This window comes from Catharus ustulatus, chromosome 3 (genome assembly GCF_009819885.2).
Source record: "Catharus ustulatus isolate bCatUst1 chromosome 3, bCatUst1.pri.v2, whole genome shotgun sequence".
NCBI lineage: Eukaryota > Metazoa > Chordata > Aves > Passeriformes > Turdidae > Catharus > Catharus ustulatus.
This window is the reverse complement of record NC_046223.1, coordinates 1,249,183-1,267,700: the sequence shown is the minus strand read 5'-3', so window position 1 is coordinate 1,267,700 and position 18,518 is coordinate 1,249,183. Positions and strand designations below refer to the sequence as shown.

General features: G+C 39.3%; 1 protein-coding gene across 18 annotated transcripts in view; it reads left to right on the top strand.

Moving 5' to 3' along the window:
• Positions 1-18,518, top strand: part of CCDC88A (coiled-coil domain containing 88A) — a 60,624-nt gene that overhangs the window by 19,671 nt on the left and 22,435 nt on the right. For all 18 annotated transcript variants that reach the window (XM_033053887.1, XM_033053895.1, XM_033053894.1 and 15 more), the window contains exons 6-17: positions 1,035-1,093; positions 1,644-1,727; positions 2,246-2,386; positions 4,067-4,233; positions 6,944-7,025; positions 7,928-8,086; positions 9,778-9,924; positions 10,397-10,541; positions 11,001-11,185; positions 12,527-12,664; positions 14,650-15,720; positions 16,124-16,251. In XM_033053887.1, the coding sequence (XP_032909778.1) occupies positions 1,035-1,093; positions 1,644-1,727; positions 2,246-2,386; positions 4,067-4,233; positions 6,944-7,025; positions 7,928-8,086; positions 9,778-9,924; positions 10,397-10,541; positions 11,001-11,185; positions 12,527-12,664; positions 14,650-15,720; positions 16,124-16,251 (2,506 nt within the window). The remainder of the gene's footprint in view (positions 1-1,034; positions 1,094-1,643; positions 1,728-2,245; positions 2,387-4,066; positions 4,234-6,943; positions 7,026-7,927; positions 8,087-9,777; positions 9,925-10,396; positions 10,542-11,000; positions 11,186-12,526; positions 12,665-14,649; positions 15,721-16,123; positions 16,252-18,518) is intronic.

Genomic DNA, 18,518 nt, shown 5'->3' with positions numbered 1-18,518 from the left:
AGACAAGGAATCAATATTCAGGCAGTCAGGGGATGAAGAGTGAAGAGGAGCTCAAGGATTGCTTAAAATCTGAAAAAGTGTGATTATTTATTGGGATAAGTGAATGCAGGCTAGGATGTTAACCTTTATTGGTACCAATAAAGGCACAGGCAGGTGAAATCCCCCTTCTTCAGCTGAACCAGCTGCTGGTGAAACACATCCCTTGGTGGTTTCTCTATTTCTCCATAAAAAACTTGACAGCTCAAGCCTTTGGGATACAAGAAGTCTGAATAAATGATCAAAAATCTCCCATTTGAGTCCATGTTTTTTGCAATGTATTTCCCTACCTGAGAAACCTCTTGAAAAATGGCACTGGGATTATTCACATTATGGAGCTCCCTCCAAAAGCAGCAGCTTGAGTCAGTGCCTGAACTGTTTTGTCATCCTTGAAGGATTTGCTTCATGGCATTTATGTTCTAGATAAAGAATATATTTCTATATTTAGTAGCAAGATGAGAACATTGTGAATGTAAAAAGTAAGGAACATTTTTATTAATCTGTAAAACAGAGTTCTTTAACTTAAGCTTCTTTAGGAGATTAAGATGCTTAAGGCCAGATTTGGAAATACATTTTGATTTTTTGGATGTGCAGATGAATATCTAATACAGCTTTGTAAGGAATTTAGATGAACTTGTCACCTGAACTCTTCCAGCTTGGGAGTGGCAGATAATTTAAGCACTTTCATAATTACCTTGAGATACTTAAGATTGCCATTGCAAACTTGGTTGTAGGTCTCCAAAGCACTTCTGAAAATGTCTTGCTTTTTGAAGGCTGAATTTTTATTTTTTTCCATTTGAAGTTATGGCTGTTCAGGTGTTTGGTGACTCTGGAAGTCAGCAGTTAAATAGCAAAAAGGACTGAGCTGAAAGCTCATCTGGTTGTTTGTAAACTAGGTTAACAGAAATGATGTGAAATCATGAGAAAACCTCGTGTTTTCTGAGCTAATTGTAAAACTACAATTTTACAGTTACCCTTTTGTCTTGTTTTCTCCTTAGAGCCAGGTACTGAAGAAATAAAAAAGCTCCTCCTGCTTTTGCTTGGTTGTGCAGTTCAGGTGAGTTTAATTATGTTTGTCTCTATGAAATTTTTGAGTTACTGATCTCTTTTTTTAGTTTTTTATACCACCCTAAGTATTAAAACTTTTCTTTCTTTGGTAGTACAATTGCAATCCTTGAAAAATTGGAATACTCTGCATTTTAATTAAATGGCTACCTCCAGTACCAGCATACCCTTCTAATGGGTTATTAATTTCAAAAGTGTTAATTTACCTGATAGTGTAAAGCAAGGAAAGAAGTGGTGAAGCACTGAAAATTAATTTACTGCACTATTTAATGTATTTAATAAACTATCACAGAATTGGAATAAGTAGCAAATTTAGGACACCTCTTGCTTGTCTCATTTCAACTTGCTTTTCCTTGTATTATTTGATTAATTACAATTAATGGAACATGGCACAAACCACAGAATTACTGGACAATAATTTAGCCATGTGACAATTGCAATGCCAGCTTTATAAATTCTAACTCTCATAATTACAAAGGGGGAATGGAAATACTTGTGATTATACATATAAATGTATATAAAATAGATGTCTCTATTTTTAGTGTCAGAAAAAAGAAGAATTTATTGAAAGAATCCAAAGTCTGGATTTTGATACCAGAGCAGCTGTTGCAGCCCATATTCAGGAGGTATTTTTGGGGGGTTTTTGCTGTTAATTTTGGGAATTTTTGGAGATGTCATGTTATATTGCAGGTGTTCTAGTACAGCACATATGTGATTTGCATATTGAGTGCTTGTAGTATGCAAAAAAGGCTTTATTTTTTCACTTGATTCACAAAAAGATTTCGTGATTGAGCAGTTTTGGGTTCTATTTTTAGAGAGTACCAGAAAGCAAGTTGGTTGCTTCATGGATTTCTTAGTTACGTACAGCAAATTCAGTTCAGTGAAATCTTTATGTGCAAATTTATTTGTAAAATATAATTCCAATCAAATTATGTGGTAGCTAATTTATAATATTACTGCCAAAAAGACAAGATAGACAAAAAAACTCTTCCTTTACATCCAATTAAATACATTTTAAATGTTTTTTTCAAACCTTGTCCAGAGAATTTAACCTGTAGTGTTGCAGCTTTATTTTCTTTATGCTTCCTTTCTACCCTTACAATTTCATGAGAATGTTTTTCCTCTTTCATTTCCCCCCATGAAGGTAACTCATAATCAGGAAAATGTGTTTGACCTGCAGTGGATGGATGTGATTGTACTGACACAAGAGTATGTTGAGCCTCTCCTGAAAAATATGGCATTGCATTTAAAAAGACTTATAGATGAAAGAGATGAGCACTCAGAGGTATGGATGTGGCTTGATGCTTAAGAGAAATTAAAAAATAAATTTTTTTTTTTTTTTTTTTGAGCTAATGCAGCTCAGGATTTTTATAACTAACAGTTTAATTTTCTGCTGATGTGTTGAAGCAAGATCTGCCCCTCAGTAGAGTGGATGTGTCAGTGTGGCAATTATTCCAGATATTCCTTTGAAAGTTTTTCCAGATCACAGCCTTGGTAGGAATAAAGCAGAGGGTAGAGGATGGGGGTGATGCCTTTGTGCAAAGCAAAGGAAAAACACTTTAAACTATGAGGGATGTTCATATTTGACTAACACCTTTATTTTTAGGGGGAAATAGGGGGAGAAAATAATTTTATTGTTTTTAAGGGGAAATAGGAATATTCCTGTAGATCTGATGCTTTATTCACTTGTCAAGGATGCTGCTGCTCATTGAAGAACACAACTTTGTTCAGAGATACACACTTACCTTTATTTTCAAGAAGTGGTGGTTTTCAAGGAATTCCCACCTTTCATTACCCAGTCTGTTCTGAGCACTGGCCATTTTGTGGGCTTCAAAGTCCAAATTGATAAATAAAAGTTAAAATGAAGGTTCTGGACAAGAGCTGTGGCTCAGAGGTCTTCAAAACCTGAGCAGTGGTCATTTTATGGGTTTAAAAGTCCAAAGTGAAAAATAAAAGTTAAAGTGAAGGTCCTGGACAAGAGCTGTGGCTGAGAGGTCTTTAAGAACTGGTCACTTTGTGGGTTTAAAAGTCCAAAGTGAAAAATAAAAGTTAAAATGGCAGAAGGTCCTGGATAAGAACTGTGGCTCTTTGCTTTAGGCTTAGAGGTCTTCAAAACCTGAGCACTGGTCACTTTATGGGTTTAAAAGTCCAAACTGAAAAATAAAAGTTAAAATAACAGAAGGTCCATGTCAAGAACTGTGGCTCTTAGAGGTCTTCTTCAAAACCTGAGCACTGGTTATTTATTGGGCTTCAAAGTCTAAAGGGAAAAATAAAATTTAAAATAGCAGAAGGTCCTGGACAAGAGCTGTGGCTCAGAGGTCTTAAAAAACTGGTCACTTTGTGAGTTTAAAAGTCTAAAGTGAAAAACAAAAGTTAAAGGGCAGAAGGTCCAGGTCAAGAGCTCTTTGCTTTAGGCTTAGAGGTCTCCAAAAACTGGGCATTGATCACTTTATGGGGTTAAAAGTCCAAATTGAAAAATAAAAGTTACATAGGAGAAGGTTCTGGACAAGAGCTGTAACTCAGAGGTCTTCAGAACCTGAGCACTGGTGGTTTTATGTGTTTGAAAGTCCAAAGTGACAAATAAAAGTTAAATAGCAGAAGGTCCAGGTAAAGAGCTGTGGCTCTTAGAAGTGTTCTTCAAAACCTGAGCACTGATCACTTTATGGGCTTCAAAGTCCAAAGAGAAAAATAAAAGTTAAAGTGAAGGTCCTGGACAAGAGCTGTGACTCAGAGGTCTTAAAAAATTGGTCACTTTGCAAGTTTAAAAGTCCAAAGTGAAAAATAAAAGTTAAAATGGCAGAAGGTCCTGGTCAAGAGTTATGACTCTGCTTTAGGCTTAGAGCCCTTCCCATGGCTGTGGTGCCATTGCAGTGTGTGGTGCCATTGCAGTGTGAGGTGTGAGTGGCACAGGCAGGGCTGGCTCTGAGGGTACCACTGTGTGTTTTTTGCTGTGCTCTATCCCCAGACCATCATCGAGCTGTCGGAGGAGCGGGACTGCCTGCGCTTCCTGCCGCACGGCGCGGCGCAGTCGCCCTGCGGCTCCCCCGGCATGAAGCGCACCGAGAGCCGGCAGCACCTGAGCGTGGAGCTCGCTGACGCCAAGGCCAAGATCAGGAGGCTCAGGCAGGAGCTGTGAGTACCAGCCCAGGCTCACATCCCTCCCAAACCTTTCCTTCTGGTCCTCTCTGTGCCAATCCTTCATCCTGTCAGGTGCTTTTTATCGGTGTTGCTCCCCAGGAGGGGCGTTTTGATAATACAAGGTTTGTGGACCCATGAGACAAATACAACTTTTCACCTCTGTTTGTGTTCGTAATGATGACCTAAATTTTGCACTCTGATGTCCCTGACATCACTGATTAAAGGTGGAAGTCTCCCAAATTGCAGCATTTTGTTCTCTTCTATTTTTGTGATTCCTTCCCAGCAGCGTGATTAGGTGACCTGTTTCCAACAAGAAATACTCACCAATGTTTAATTCATGGTTAAAATTCATTGCAGATAGGACAAAAAATTTCCATTAGAATGCTTTCCTGTCTCCCACCTCTTCATTCCTTGTCTGCACAACACTTGTTCCTGATCATGTAGGTATCTGTGTGCAATTTTTGATTTCATAGTCAAGGAGCAAATCTGAGCACAGTGAGGAGTTACTTAGAGAAGATCAATGCCAGAGCTGTGGAGAATCTGCTTCTCCCTGTAGCAGTGTGTCAGTTGTTTTAGCAGAGTGAAGTGTGTGTGTGTGTTCTGAATTAAAATGCTCTAACTGAAGAGATCCAATGTGTGTAGAAACAGCATAAATAAAGATTTATTTTTTTATTCAACAGTGGAGAGAGGAGGCAGGTAAATTAAATCACAGACTGAAGGCAGCATAAGTCACAGTTCCTAGAGTTGGTTGATCAGATCATTTCTAGCTGGCTGGATTAAGGATCTTGTTGATTTACTCTGAGGATCCCCTTCCCCCACTCCAGCATGGTCTTCATGAGGAGCAGAGGACAAAAGATGGGGCTCTTTTTTCCTGATGTCTGTGTTATTATGTGTCTCCTGCAATGAGCCCGCCCAGGATATTCTATAAACAGCTGCAGCAGGAAAATTAGTGAAGAAATTGCTGTTATTAGTTTGATTGACAGTTAATAGATAGCCTAAACAGTGAACACTGGTATGTTCTGTATAATTTAGTCCAATCCTCTCCAGTCTGGAGCTGAAGCGTGCAATTAGGGCAGCACTGATGGCTCAGAGCAGTCCACATTTTGCACTCTTATTTGAATTCAGTTGGTAAATAATTTCCCTTACAGTATCTTAAAATACCAGACTTGGATGAATTAACTTCAGTCTGCAGCATTTAGTGTTAAATGCTGCATCTATTTGATAAATTTAAAATTACATTAATTCCAGACTTGAAAATAGTCACAAAATTTATTTCTAATCTGGTTTTGGCAGTGGACCTCCATACCTGGTTTAATATGCAGTGTAGCTGATGTAATTTCATTTAAAAGCTCTGTAAAGATTATTTTTCAGTTGGATGCAAACCAGGCAATACAGAAACTCCAAAGCTGGGAATTGCACACCTCATTTTCTGAGTGTTGAGTTCTGTGTGTTCCCATGTAGAACAATATCAGGGATATGGATGCTGGTGGCAAAGTTACAGAAATCAGGAATAAATTTGTGTTTGTGCCTGGTTTCTGAGCACCTCTGAAGGAGGAAAGCTGTGACAGGGATGTTACACTGAGATGTGCAGAGCTGAGCCTCCTGTGCTTGTAGGCTCAGTGACCTTTTCCAAAAAGATCATTCATGGTGAAATTGGCTCATTTTTAAAAACAACTGCTCTAGTTTTGTTTAAAACATACCCATGATTTGTTGGTATGATTGCTTTGAGACAGTATTATACATTTCAGTCCATTAAATTCTCTTTATTTTCCCCCTTTTCTACTTTTGTTTCTTACATGTATTCCAAAATGTGGAATAATACAGTAACACAATTAAATATGCAATATATCTTTTAAGAATATTCAATATCAGCAGGTTTTTCAACAGCAAATGCTGTTTGTTCTGAGGTGCAGTTGAATTTTGAATTTTTGTCTGTGGGAGAATTAAATATTTCCTTTACACTTGTGGTTTAACAAACTCATTTTTTAAGGATTGGGAAATGAGTTGGAAGTGAAGAATGAGTCCTGTAAGAATTGTAGGATTGTGTGTCAAGTTGTTTTTATTACAGGTTTGTGAGTAGACTAAAAGAGACACTGTGCTGTTTGCATAAAATTAAAATTCATTGTGTGTTTCATGAAATGACTGAGCTTATTAAGCAGTATCTTCTTCAATTGAGTAAAGACACCTTAAACCCTTAATTCTTCTCTGCTAGAAAAGGAAAAATAACAGAACTATAAAAGTGCTTTTAAAATTGGCTTTGCTTGGTTGTGACAAGGGGTCAGTGTCTGGTTCTCCTGGAAAGAATTTGGACCTTTTGAATGTGTAATTTGAAATTATTCTGAGTTGGCTTTTGGATGTGGATCTCCTGGTACCCATTCATGTCTATTGTCTGGGATTTTTACACAAAATCCCTTATTGCAAAAATTCCCTTATTGCAATTTAAAGCACTGTGAAAAACCTAACAACATTTGAAATATTAGATAAAGACTAAAACCAATAACTAAGTCATCATGGCAAGCCTAAATTTTACACTCTGATGTCCCTGACATTGTGGATTAAAGGTGGAAGCCTCAGAAATCCTAGCATTTTGTTCCCAAACCTGGTGATCATTAGCATTGAAGGTGGAAGCCTCAGAAATCTCAGCATTTTGTTCCCAAACCTGGTGATCATTAGCATTGAACTGGTTTGTGTTTTCTCCTTCAAGTGAGGAAAAGACCGAGCAGCTGCTTGACTGCAAACAAGAACTGGAACAGATGGAAGCTGAACTGAAGAGACTTCAGCAAGAGGTGTGGGTTTAATCATTTTATTATTTTAAGAAAAGTTGCCACCACCAGAACAATTCACCACTGCTTTTCTGATATTTAGTATGCTTTCATGTGTTTTTTTTTTTTATTTTGCACTCTGATCCCGTGTCATTTGTTCCTTTATTTGCTATATTGTGATGGAAAAAAATGCCCCTGACTTATCTTAGTATTTCTTCTCTAATTGTTTTGTTTCTTCATTCAAGCAGTTTGCCACCAGTGCACCCTCTGAAGGGATCTGTTCCTTTTTCCTCCCTCCTTTTTTTCCTCCTCCTTTTTTTTCTCCTCCTTTTTTCCTCCTCCTTTTTTTCTCCTCCTTTTTTTTTCTCCTTTTTTCCTTCCCCTTTTTTCCCTCCCTCCTTTTTTCCCTCCCTCCTTTTTTTCCTCCCCCTTTTTTTCCCCCCTCCTTTTTTTCCTCCTCCTTTTTTTCCTCCTTCTTTTTTTCCTCCTCCTTTTTTTCCTCCTCCTTTTTTTCCTCCCTCCTTTTTCCCTCCCTCCTTTTTTTCCTCCTCCTTTTTTTCCTCCCCCTTTTTTCCTCCTCTTGGGTTTAGGTGATTTTGAGTAATTGAATAAAAAAGTCCCCATTGCAGACCACAGGTAGTTAGCTATTACTTTAGAAACAAAAATAATTTTGGTAGCTTCTCTTAATGAGACAATTTACCCCTAAAAGGCCCTGTAAAGAAAGAAGTAGATCTCTATTTTTAGCTTGTTACCTTAGCTGTAAAACTCACAGTTTGTAAGCTAAGTAAAAAATAAGAAACATTTTAGTCCGAACAGGACTCCGAACAGGATCCACCTTGTTCATTTAACCCCAAAATAAATAAAAAATAAAATAACAAGCAGCCAAAAGAGCACAAAGCACACTGGTGTGTCTCCCTGTGTCCCAGAACATGAACCTGCTGTCGGATGCCCGCTCTGCCAGGGTGTACAGGGACGAGCTGGACGCGCTGCGGGAGAAGGCGATCCGCGTGGACAAACTGGAGAGCGAGGTCAGCCGCTACAAGGAGAGGCTCCACGACATCGAGTTCTACAAAGCCAGGGTGGAGGTGAGCAAATCCAGGGGGGAATCACCCAGCAGCACCATTCTTCTCTTGGCTGGGGCTGTGCCAGAGTTTCTCAGCAGTTTAATTTGGATGGTTGAAAAGCGAGGGATTCTTCCACCAAGTGACTCTGATTTATTTCTACCTTTCAGGTTGTGTTACAGCTGTCAGCTTTGTGTGTGGAACAGCCAAGCACAAACCTGACAGATCCCTCCTCACACCACTGCTATGAAAGGATCACAATTAGGTCCTTGAACAGGAGATTCCTTGTTTTAAAAAATAACTAAACCCACCTTCATTTCCAGTACTGATAACCAGGTCTCATTTTCTCAAATGCACTAAACAGCATTTTAAATATTATTTATTTATTCAATATAGTTCATCTTAAGTATTGATGTCTTAATTTGTCCCTCTCAAAGAAGAAATTATATAGCAGGATGTTGGCTACACATTTCCATTTTAGCATCTCTATCCCATCAGTCCCATTGAGATGGGAGAAAGGGTTGCAGCTTCTTGTGGCTGTCAGGTTTTTGTGATCAATTCTAGTTTTTAAGGAATTGTCTCCATATCTAATGGCATGGAAGTGGAAACCTCTGTGAGAAATCTGCAGAGGAATTAATTCAAAAAATGCTATAAATATAATAATTTCCTCTCCTTCTGTAGGTCTCCTAAGGGAAAACAATTTTCTGAGTCAAGTGTTGAGGAAATGAAATCTGTTCACATAAATGAGTACAGGACAGTGGCATAAAAGGCACTAAAAAAAGATGTGCCAACACCAGGCAAGGGAAACTTAAGAGTTCTGGCATGAATTGGGAAATTAGGAGACAAATCAACGTGCAGGAATTTATCAGGCCATCATTCTGTCTGCAAATGCCACATTTGATGGGCAAGTGCCATATGGTATAAAACTTAGTAAAGGAAAGCAGATTAGTGTACAGGATTTGACAACAGTGAAAGTTTCATTTTCATAGAATATTTAAACTAATAAACCCCCTAAAAATTGTTTGTGTTTTCATAGCTTGTAAACTGTCAGATATTTCAAACATGCTTCAGTACAGACAGATGTTAATTAGTTGAGTTTGCCTCATAATAATTATGAGTTAACATTTGTGTGTGGGGGGTATGAAGGATATTTGTGTGTTCATTTTTCAGATTTTACAGTTGACTCTGTGCTGAAGTTTGAAAAGTTTTTTGCTTTATATTATGAGGAAAGTTGCCAATTATGTATTTTGCACATTACTTTCATCAGATGCTATTAAAACATCCTCTGTGTACCAGAATTAAAGCTGCTCAGCCCCTTTGAGAGTGGCTGGTTGTATTTTAAGGTTGTGGATGCATTTTCAGCATCATGGCCTGACTTTGGGCCCAGTGGCCTATAAACCTAATTTTGGGCTGTACATGCAGTACTTAGCTCCAGATCACAGCCAAATGACAGAGATTCTGATGGTTTGATTGTAATCATCAACACCTTATTAGTTCTCAATGGCTTAGGGAGTATTTAATTTCATTTATGGTAAGTTTTATTCTCACAGAAATTCCTGAGTTGCTGTAAATGTGCTTTTTATTAAAAAGTCTGCTACAACTCCCAGTTTTAGTTTAGGTTTCTGAAACTGCCTGTGATGTGTGGCAGAGTTTGTATGAGCAGGGGAATACTTGTGCTTTGGGATTTATTTGTTGTTGTTACTCCATTTTTGCAGGAGTTGAAGGAAGACAATCAAGTGCTGCTGGAAACCAAGACAATGTTGGAAGATCAGCTGGAGGGGACCCGAGCCCGCTCGGATAAACTGCACGAGTTGGAAAAAGAGAATTTACAGCTGAAAGCTAAATTGCACGATATGGAGATGGTGAGTGGCAGGGGAGGGTGGCAAAGAACTGATCCATATTGAATTTCATTTCCATTTTTAATAAAAGTCTTCAATATAGCAGGCAAGAGGAGGAATGTGATGGTAAATGCAGATATTCAAGAGCAATAGGATTGATTTCTTTTTTTTAAATGTGAATCAATTGTCACTTAAATATTGTGTTTACCCTGTGCTTCCTAATATTCAGAGAGAAGTAAACTTTGGAAGAGTAGGGAGTGATTGCTGTAGGTTATGAGGAGAAGAGGTTCTCTGTAATCTTCTTTTTACTCCTCCTTTCAAAGCTCTCCCAACTTTTGCCAGTTTCTCCCCATCTCTCTGTCCAAGCAGATCAGAAAAATTCCCTGTGACAACATAATAAAGATGACAGAATATAGATATTAATAGAAGAATATAGATAATAAACCACTTTGCATGTAGTGAGAGTTTTCTTTTAACCTGTGAAATAATTTTCAAGGAGCGTGATATGGACAGAAAGAAAATTGAGGAGCTCATGGAGGAGAATATGACCCTAGAAATGGCTCAGAAACAAAGTATGGATGAATCTTTGCATCTTGGCTGGGAGCTGGAGCAGATCAACAGGACTACTGAACTTTCTGAAGGTACAGTTAATGCTTGCCAAGTGATTGAAGTGGAGAAATCTGTTCATGTGGGTCTTGTTAAATAGTGATGTAAACCCCATAAATACCTTGATTTACATTATTTTGCCATTCAGACCTCTGTACACTGCAGCACAGATCATGAGTCCTCTTGTTTTGCTGTTCTCAAAGTTAAGGAGAAAAAATTTGATTCTTCCAGTATGGCATGTTTGGGTGTAAACTGGGTTCTGTGCAAGGCACTTGTGGAATTTGGAGATACATCCTGAGCTGTGGGAAACAAATCTGTGCTGTCATTAGGAGAGTAGAACACGTTTTAATTTCTAATATTTCTGTTCCTAATCAGCTCTGGTCATCAAGAAGGTGGTTGAAGGACCTTCAAAGGCTCTTAAATCCTCTCAGTTGAAAAATACAGATAACTAAAACATTACCTTTTATTTTAATACTGGTGTTTTTCTCCTGCAGTGCCCCAGAAATCACTGGGCCACGAGGTGAATGAGCTGACATCCAGCAGGTTACTGAAGCTGGAAATGGAAAACCAAAGTTTACTGAAGACAGTGGAGGAGCTGCAAGGTGCAGTGGGCTCTGTGGAAGGCAGCAGTTCCAGGATTTTGAAAATGGAAAAAGAAAACCAAAGACTTAGCAAGAAGGTAAAGGTCAGGGTGAGCTTGGATTGTGTGAGAGAGAGCTGCCTGATGTTCTGGGCCATTCTCTTCCTAAAGGGTAATTTTATTAATTCTCTTATTTTGAGTAAGGCATTACAAGGGTCTGAGTGGAGTTACAGTGTTTGTAATTTTATGGTGAAAAATAAAACAACTTCCAATATATTTTTTCTATTTTTTATTATGTGAGAGTGTGACCAGTTTATTCAGACCAGTGAGGGGAAAAAATAATTATATATTGAGGATATGATGAGTAATGAAAGTGGTTTGGAACTCTAGAGAGCATTAATTTTGGTAATTATGGAGCAGAAGAAAGTGTGAGTGCAGAGGTGGAGAGGGAATGATGAGTCTGAGCTGAAAAGTTGGTCCTGTGTCCTCATTTCAGCTGAGGAAGGGAGAAGGTGGGTCAAGGAATTGATAAACAGCTCCAGAGGGGAGTTTGTCAGCTGTAACTGTGCTGAGCAATACTTTATTCCTCAAATTATGTGTATCAAATAGAATAATTTACTCAGTGGTATTTATAGAGAATAAAAATTAGAAGGGAAAAAAAAAAAAAAGCTGGGACTAATTACAGGGGAGTGAAAATGTCTAAAGTTCCTGAAATAGCTTTGACTTCAGCAGCTATTTCAGGTGAAAGACTATTCTTAGAGTGGGTAAGAGATAATTAAAAAAAGAAAATTAAATAAATCCCTGCTGTATTCAATGCTTCCATAAGATTCCTGATTCCTCAGAAGCTGGTGTCTTTTGGAGCAGCCTCTGTGCTGTGTCCAAAAGGAAGGAATAGGTGTAAGAAACACACAAATATTGTTCAGCTCAGCTTGTTGCCATTTCAGTGTGACAGAGAAATCATGCTTGGGTATTTTAAATTTTAAATAGTTTTGCTCTCTGCAAGTTGGAACCATTTGACAAAACAAACTCATGTATTTAATTCCCAGGGAATCATCTTAATTATCTCTTGAAATAGTTAAGTAAGATCAAACAAGATTCAACCTTCCTAAGTTAAAAGGGTCTTGGTGGAGCAGTATAAACTTTACTAAAATGGAATTTTAAGAGAAAGAAAAAGATGCTTGAGGAAATATCCAGAGCCTGAGAAAATCTGACCCTTTTTTTTCACACTAAAGTACTTTACAGATACAGTGCTCTGAGCCAGGGAGAAAATTCTGGCAGGAGTAAAGTATTCCCAGGAGACATTAATGTTTCAATTAAAGATTAGAAAATTCTGTTTTATTCTTCCCCTTAGGCTTCTTTATTCGTTCTATAAGGGTGCCTTCAACCCAGCTAATACTGTCGTTTTTAAGTACATTTTAAAACTTTTGTTTCTCTTCCCAGCTTGAGGAGCTGGAGAATGAAATTAGCCAAGAGAAACAAAGTCTTCAGAACAGTCAAAATCAGAGCAAAGATTTGATGAAAGAAAAAGCCCAGCTTGAAAAGACACTTGAAGCACTTCGGGAGAACTCCGAGCGACAAGTGAGTAGCAGAACCAAAAGTTTTAATGCTGCTTTGTGCTCTGCTGCTCTCCTTTTGTAGGATTTTACAGACATGAAGGGATTGTGAATGTAGTGGATTTGCCAAAAGGAGGTTCCTGCAGGAAAGCAGCTTTGCTGAGAGCTGCAGGCAGAGAGAGACGTGGCTCCTTTCTGCCTGGGGCTTTCCTGGTGGGTCCAGAGCTCTGTGGTGCTTGCAGCACTCCTGTGGGATCTGCTGGAGCTGCCTGGGGGGTGTAACTCAGCCAGGAGAGAAATTGGGAGCTTTGGAGGGAGGCCAGACAGCTCCCAGAGGAGGAGAGCAGGTCCCAGGCAGCTGGCAGTGATGTTGGAGTATTGATGGGAATTGCAGCTCCGTGATTCTGCCCTGCACTGGGATGGCTTCCTGCTCTGAGCACCTGCATTGAGTTGTGGCTGCCAAAAACTGGCATTTGAATCTTTGTGAAAGGTGTGCCTGGGCCTGGCAACAACTCTGGCACCTTTGGGGTGTCTGCAGAGCAGCCTTCAGGAAAAAGAGCTCTGGAAGTCCCAGATTTAGGAATTCACTCCTTCAGAATTAGAACTGCCATTAGCTTTTGTAGATTCTATGTATACCTCCTGATGATAAGGCCATTCAGTTTAATTCAAAGTGCAGGTCTTTTGAAATGCACAATATTATATTTCAGAAATGCTGAATGTTTTTAAAGGCCCTGTTCAATCAGTAAACGAAATTCCAGGAGGAAGGAAAATGGGAAGGGAAAAAAGCTTGGGATGGAAGGTTTACTTTCATTTAAAGATATCTATCTTGTTTTAGGAATTGCTTTTTAGTGGAATTGTTTCTGCTTAAAAATAACACACTTAAGTGCTGATGGGTCAACAGCATCTTCCATATCTCTTCCAAAATCCTGTGCTGACATTGGAGTCTGCTGTAGGAGGTTTGATCTCATCCAAAAATCATGGAGGCATTTCTCAGGATTTTTATAGAACTGGGATTACAGAAGCAGAATTCTTGGACAGTAATTCAGTGCCATGCCAGGTGCTGCAGAGTTGTGTTTTTTAGGCACCTGTTGTTGAGTTTCTGGTGAATATTCCAGAGCAGTTTGTCACTGCTGGGAGCAGAGCTGTGGATCTGTAATTAATAGTTCCATTCAGATTTCACTGGGGAAGAACAGCCTATAATTTTGTCAGTCTGTTTTTCATTGCAAGCAGCACTTTTGCTTTTCTCCCAAACAGTTTATTGTTGAAACATCCCTTACACTGGGTTATTAGTGTACATTTAAATATTGATCCAAACAGTTTTGCTGTCTGGTGTTACATGCCCAAATAATTCCAAATTCCAAATTATTTTGAGCAACCTAAAATGTCAAGTAATGTTAAAAAATTTAAGGTAATGAGGGTAATGTTTCATAGGAAAATAATTCCAATATGATTTACTTGTTCTGAAGCTGGTTTGGAACAGAATATCCAAAATCAGTGTGACTTTGGTGTGTTTGTTCTCAAATTGTTGTTGATTGTGATCAGGATTCCCTCATCTCCCACCCATCACCTCAACTTTTTCCAAATGAAATAAAGAGATTTTTGTGGCTCCCACACCTCCCCATCTCAGGTTTGGTTTAGAACTTTTTGCAGTCCTGTTCTTTGTGGCCGCACAGCTCTGGAAATCACAGTGTAAAAAAAACCAATCCAAACGAGGGTAAACACAAATGAAAATTAAATCTGCTAGGAAGCAGGCAAAGCTTTCCTTTGATTTGTGCTTTATTTGTTTTGGGTTTATGTTTATTTATTAATATTCAAGAGGAAGAGATTTAAAGATTTACTTTGTCATCAAACTTGAAATAATGTTTGCAATTCCTCACATAAATATTAGCAGAGTAAGAGATTTTCTTTAACTTAAAAGGTAAATATGATGAGTATCTTTTAGTTTATATATGGAAGCAATTCCTTGTTGGCACGTTGTTTATCACTTGACCCTTTTTCTACCCAAATTAGATTAAACTCTTAGAACAAGAAAATGAGCACTTGAATCAAACTGTGGCTTCTCTAAGGCAGCGCTCACAAATCAGCGCCGAGGCGAGGATGAAAGAAATTGAAAAGGAAAATAAGATCCTCCATGAGTCTATCAAAGAGACCAGCAGTAAGTTAAATAAGGTTGAATTTGAAAAAAAACAAGTCAGGAAAGAGCTGGAACACTACAAAGAGAAAGGGGAGAGGGCAGAAGAATTAGAGAACGAGCTGCATCGTCTGGAGAAGGAAAATGAGTTATTACAGAAGAAAATCACCAACCTAAAAATCACTTGTGAGAAGATTGAGGCCTTAGAACAAGAGAACTCTGACCTGGAGACGGAGAACAGAAAGCTGAAAAAAACCTTGGACAGCCTGAAAAACCTCACTTTTCAATTAGAATCCTTAGAAAAGGAGAATTCCCAACTGGACGAAGAAAATTTAGAGTTGCGGAGGACAATTGAATCCTTGAAGTGTACAAGCATTAAAGTGGCACAGTTACAACTGGAAAATAAGGAGCTGGAGAGTGAAAAGGAACAGCTCAAAAAAAGCCTTGAGCTGATGAAAGCCTCTTTTAAGAAGACTGAACGCTTGGAAGTCAGTTACCAAGGCCTGGACACAGAAAACCAAAGGCTACAGAAAGCCCTGGAAAACAGCAATAAGAAGATTCAGCAGTTAGAGAGCGAATTACAAGATTTAGAGACTGAAAACCAGACCCTGCAAAAGAACTTGGAAGAGTTAAAAATCTCCAGTAAGCGCCTGGAGCAGTTGGAAAAGGAGAATAAGTTGTTAGAACAAGAGACTTCTCAACTGGAAAAGGATAAGAAACAGCTGGAAAAGGAAAACAAAAGGCTTCGACAGCAAGCAGAAATTAAAGATAGTACCTTAGAAGAAAATAATGTCAAAATCAGTAATCTGGAAAGGGAAAATAAATCTCTGTTTAAGGAAATTGTTGTGTATAAAGAGTCGTGTGTGCGCCTGAAAGAACTGGAAAAGGAAAACAAGGAGCTGGTGAAAAGAGCTACCATTGATAAGAAAACCCTGGTCACCCTGAGAGAGGTAAACACTGCAGTGTCCATCCCCATCACAATCTGTTCAGAATGTACAGAAATTCTAGCTGGGTTTCTCATTTGGGCATTTCTGCTTTAATCTGTGCACTCTTAACACCTTTATGCATTAGATAATTGAAATTTCTATAATGATAGTCATGAAGAGGAAGAGTATCATATTGCTGGAATGCTTCCCCTTCTCTGTCATGTTCCAGACCACATTTAAAGGGAAATTCTAAAAGGAAAGGGAGAGAGCACAGAGAAATCCTATTTTACAACATAAGGTCTGATACAGCTGGGAGAAGAGTTAAAGTTGAATTATTCCAGTCAGGTAGTGATAAAACATCCTAGAACTAAGACTACATAATTTGATTTCCCTGGAAACACTGACTAGGATTTTTTTTCTGTGCAAGGACTTGGTGAATGAGAAGTTGAAGACTCAGCAGATGAACAATGATCTAGAAAAACTGGCCCACGAGCTGGAAAAAATCGGCTTGAACAAGGAGCGTCTCCTGCACGATGAGCAGAGCAGTGATGACAGGTGAGCAAAGGACAAAGGAGCATTTTTGTATTCATAAAGTGCTTCTGCAGACTGGTTCTGTGCATACTCAGGTTTTTAAGGCACACTCATGGTCCCAAAAAGGAACTGGGTATTTTTGGAAATTAATTAGTTGATGTTCTTTCACATTCAGCTGACTGTGACAGTGAGTTGCCACTTTTTTGTTGCTAAGAGACTCACTGAAGTATGTCAGGAGATAGAGTTAATTATAATTAAAATGTTTTATGCTCTAGTCAGCAGCAGCAACAGATAATTAGCTCAAAGTAGTTTTTTTTTCCTTTTGTCTGCCTGTCTGACACAAATGGTTTTTATCAAATGATTACCTTAAACTGTCTCACTCTTTCCTTGCAACCATTTCCTCCCAATTCTTCCATCCTAAAGGAAGCTGCATTCCCACTTTTCCTGGCTGGGAAGTCTCCAGTGCTTGAGCTCTCCAGAATTTGGTGGTGGCTCCATCACTGCACACCTGCCACTGGGGAGCAGCTGCTGCCCTGGCATCTGTTTGCTCTGCTGCATTTCCCTCCCCTGCCTTGTCCTGCAGGGATTTAGGGCAGTTGGTGGCAGGAGCAAAGCACACTGCTGTGGGCTTCCAGCCAAGCTTTGCTTCCCAGTGCAGTTCTGCTGTCATCATCTGGTACTGCAACTGATTGTCATGAGCTGGAGATTGATCTGGGGCCTTCTGTGTCCTCCAGAGGAACCCAAATAACCCTTGGGGTTTGAATCCAGCCTCCCTTTCCCAGTGCTGTGTCACAGGGGTGAGTGTGTTACTCCTCTTGGTTTCTGCTGCTGCCTGCATTTCTCAGCTCCCAGATGAGTTCAGGAAAAGCTGTCACAACTTGGACTGGTTTAACCAAATCTGTGTCACATGCAGCACTTGATAAGGGTTTGGTGTGTCCTCAGATAAATGTACCCAACAAAAACCCTCCAGTCCTTGATGCAAGGTGAAGCTTAAACTTAAATGAAGCCCAGATGGAGCAACATTTAATCAAGTTCTGGGTTAGAAGTGCTTGAGCTTCTTCCCAAACTCCATGTGAAGCTGGAGGATCATGAAAGGGCTGTGTTTGTTTTCAAAGTGAAAACAAGCATTGGTTTGAAATTTTGTTCTGCCAATAAATATCCTGGTTTTCCATTGTTCTCAACTTCTTCATTCATCCCAAAGATAGCTGGATTGCTTTCCTTGCATGACAATGCCTAGGTGAGTCACTACCAGCCCTTCCATCAGGGCTGGGAAGAGCTGGGTTCATTATCATTAGGGATAGTTACTTCTCAGTGTAGTTTTTCATCTGCCTCTGTCATTTTGATGATGGAAATTAAAAATGGACCATTTTCCTCCTCCTGATTGCAAAGAGCTGCTTGTGGTTTTTAATAAATGGTTTTGGTAGCACCTCAGAGTCTTTTTGTTGAGGTCTGAACTGGCCATGTTTTATGACTTTGAAGGGTTTTCCATTTTCTTTTGCTTACTGTCCTTGGACAAACAGATTTATGGATTTTGACTCTGAATCCAAAATAACCCAGCTTGCAATTTTATTAAAAAATTCCTACCATCTTTCACTGTTCAAAGTGTAAGTGGCTGTTTGGATCTCTGCTCTTACCATTTTTCCTCCTTTGTTTTCTCTACCATGGTGTCATTTTTCAGTAGCAGGAATTACTTGCAGCCACATCTGTGCTTCAGCTCAAGAAGATGAAATCCTGTATATTCTAAGAACCTACTATTCTGTAAATCCTTGGGAGCTGGTTGTCATGTCTGAAAATCTCAGATTCTCCTGCTGCATAATGCTTCTGGACAGCTTTGTGCTTATTAATTCTCTTCCCATTGGTCTTCTGCTCCAGTTCCTGAGTGGATCTGATGCTGTTGTCCACTCAGGAGTCTCCTGCAGTTTATTCCCTTCAGTAACCTGATGGATCCTTCAGCAGGCAGGATTGGAAAGGGGAGATAGCAGTGGTTGGGGTTATTTTATCCAGCTGTGGGCAGGAGTGGGGCGTTCCCCAGATTGTGAGCCACACACAGGGACTGAACTGCTTGGAAGTGATTAATGAGTGTGGCTTTCTGTATTTCCCATAAAGGGTGTGCAGTTCTAAATCAATATAGTTCAGTCTGTCCATTTCTCTCCCCAGTTGACATTTTGGAGGGGTTAGGTGCCCTAAAATATCCTGAATATGTTTAAAAATGGAAGCTTTGCACATCAAGGATGGCAGCAGCCTTAAAATACCAGCAGCTGGGCTGAGTGAGCAATTTGCACATTGATGCC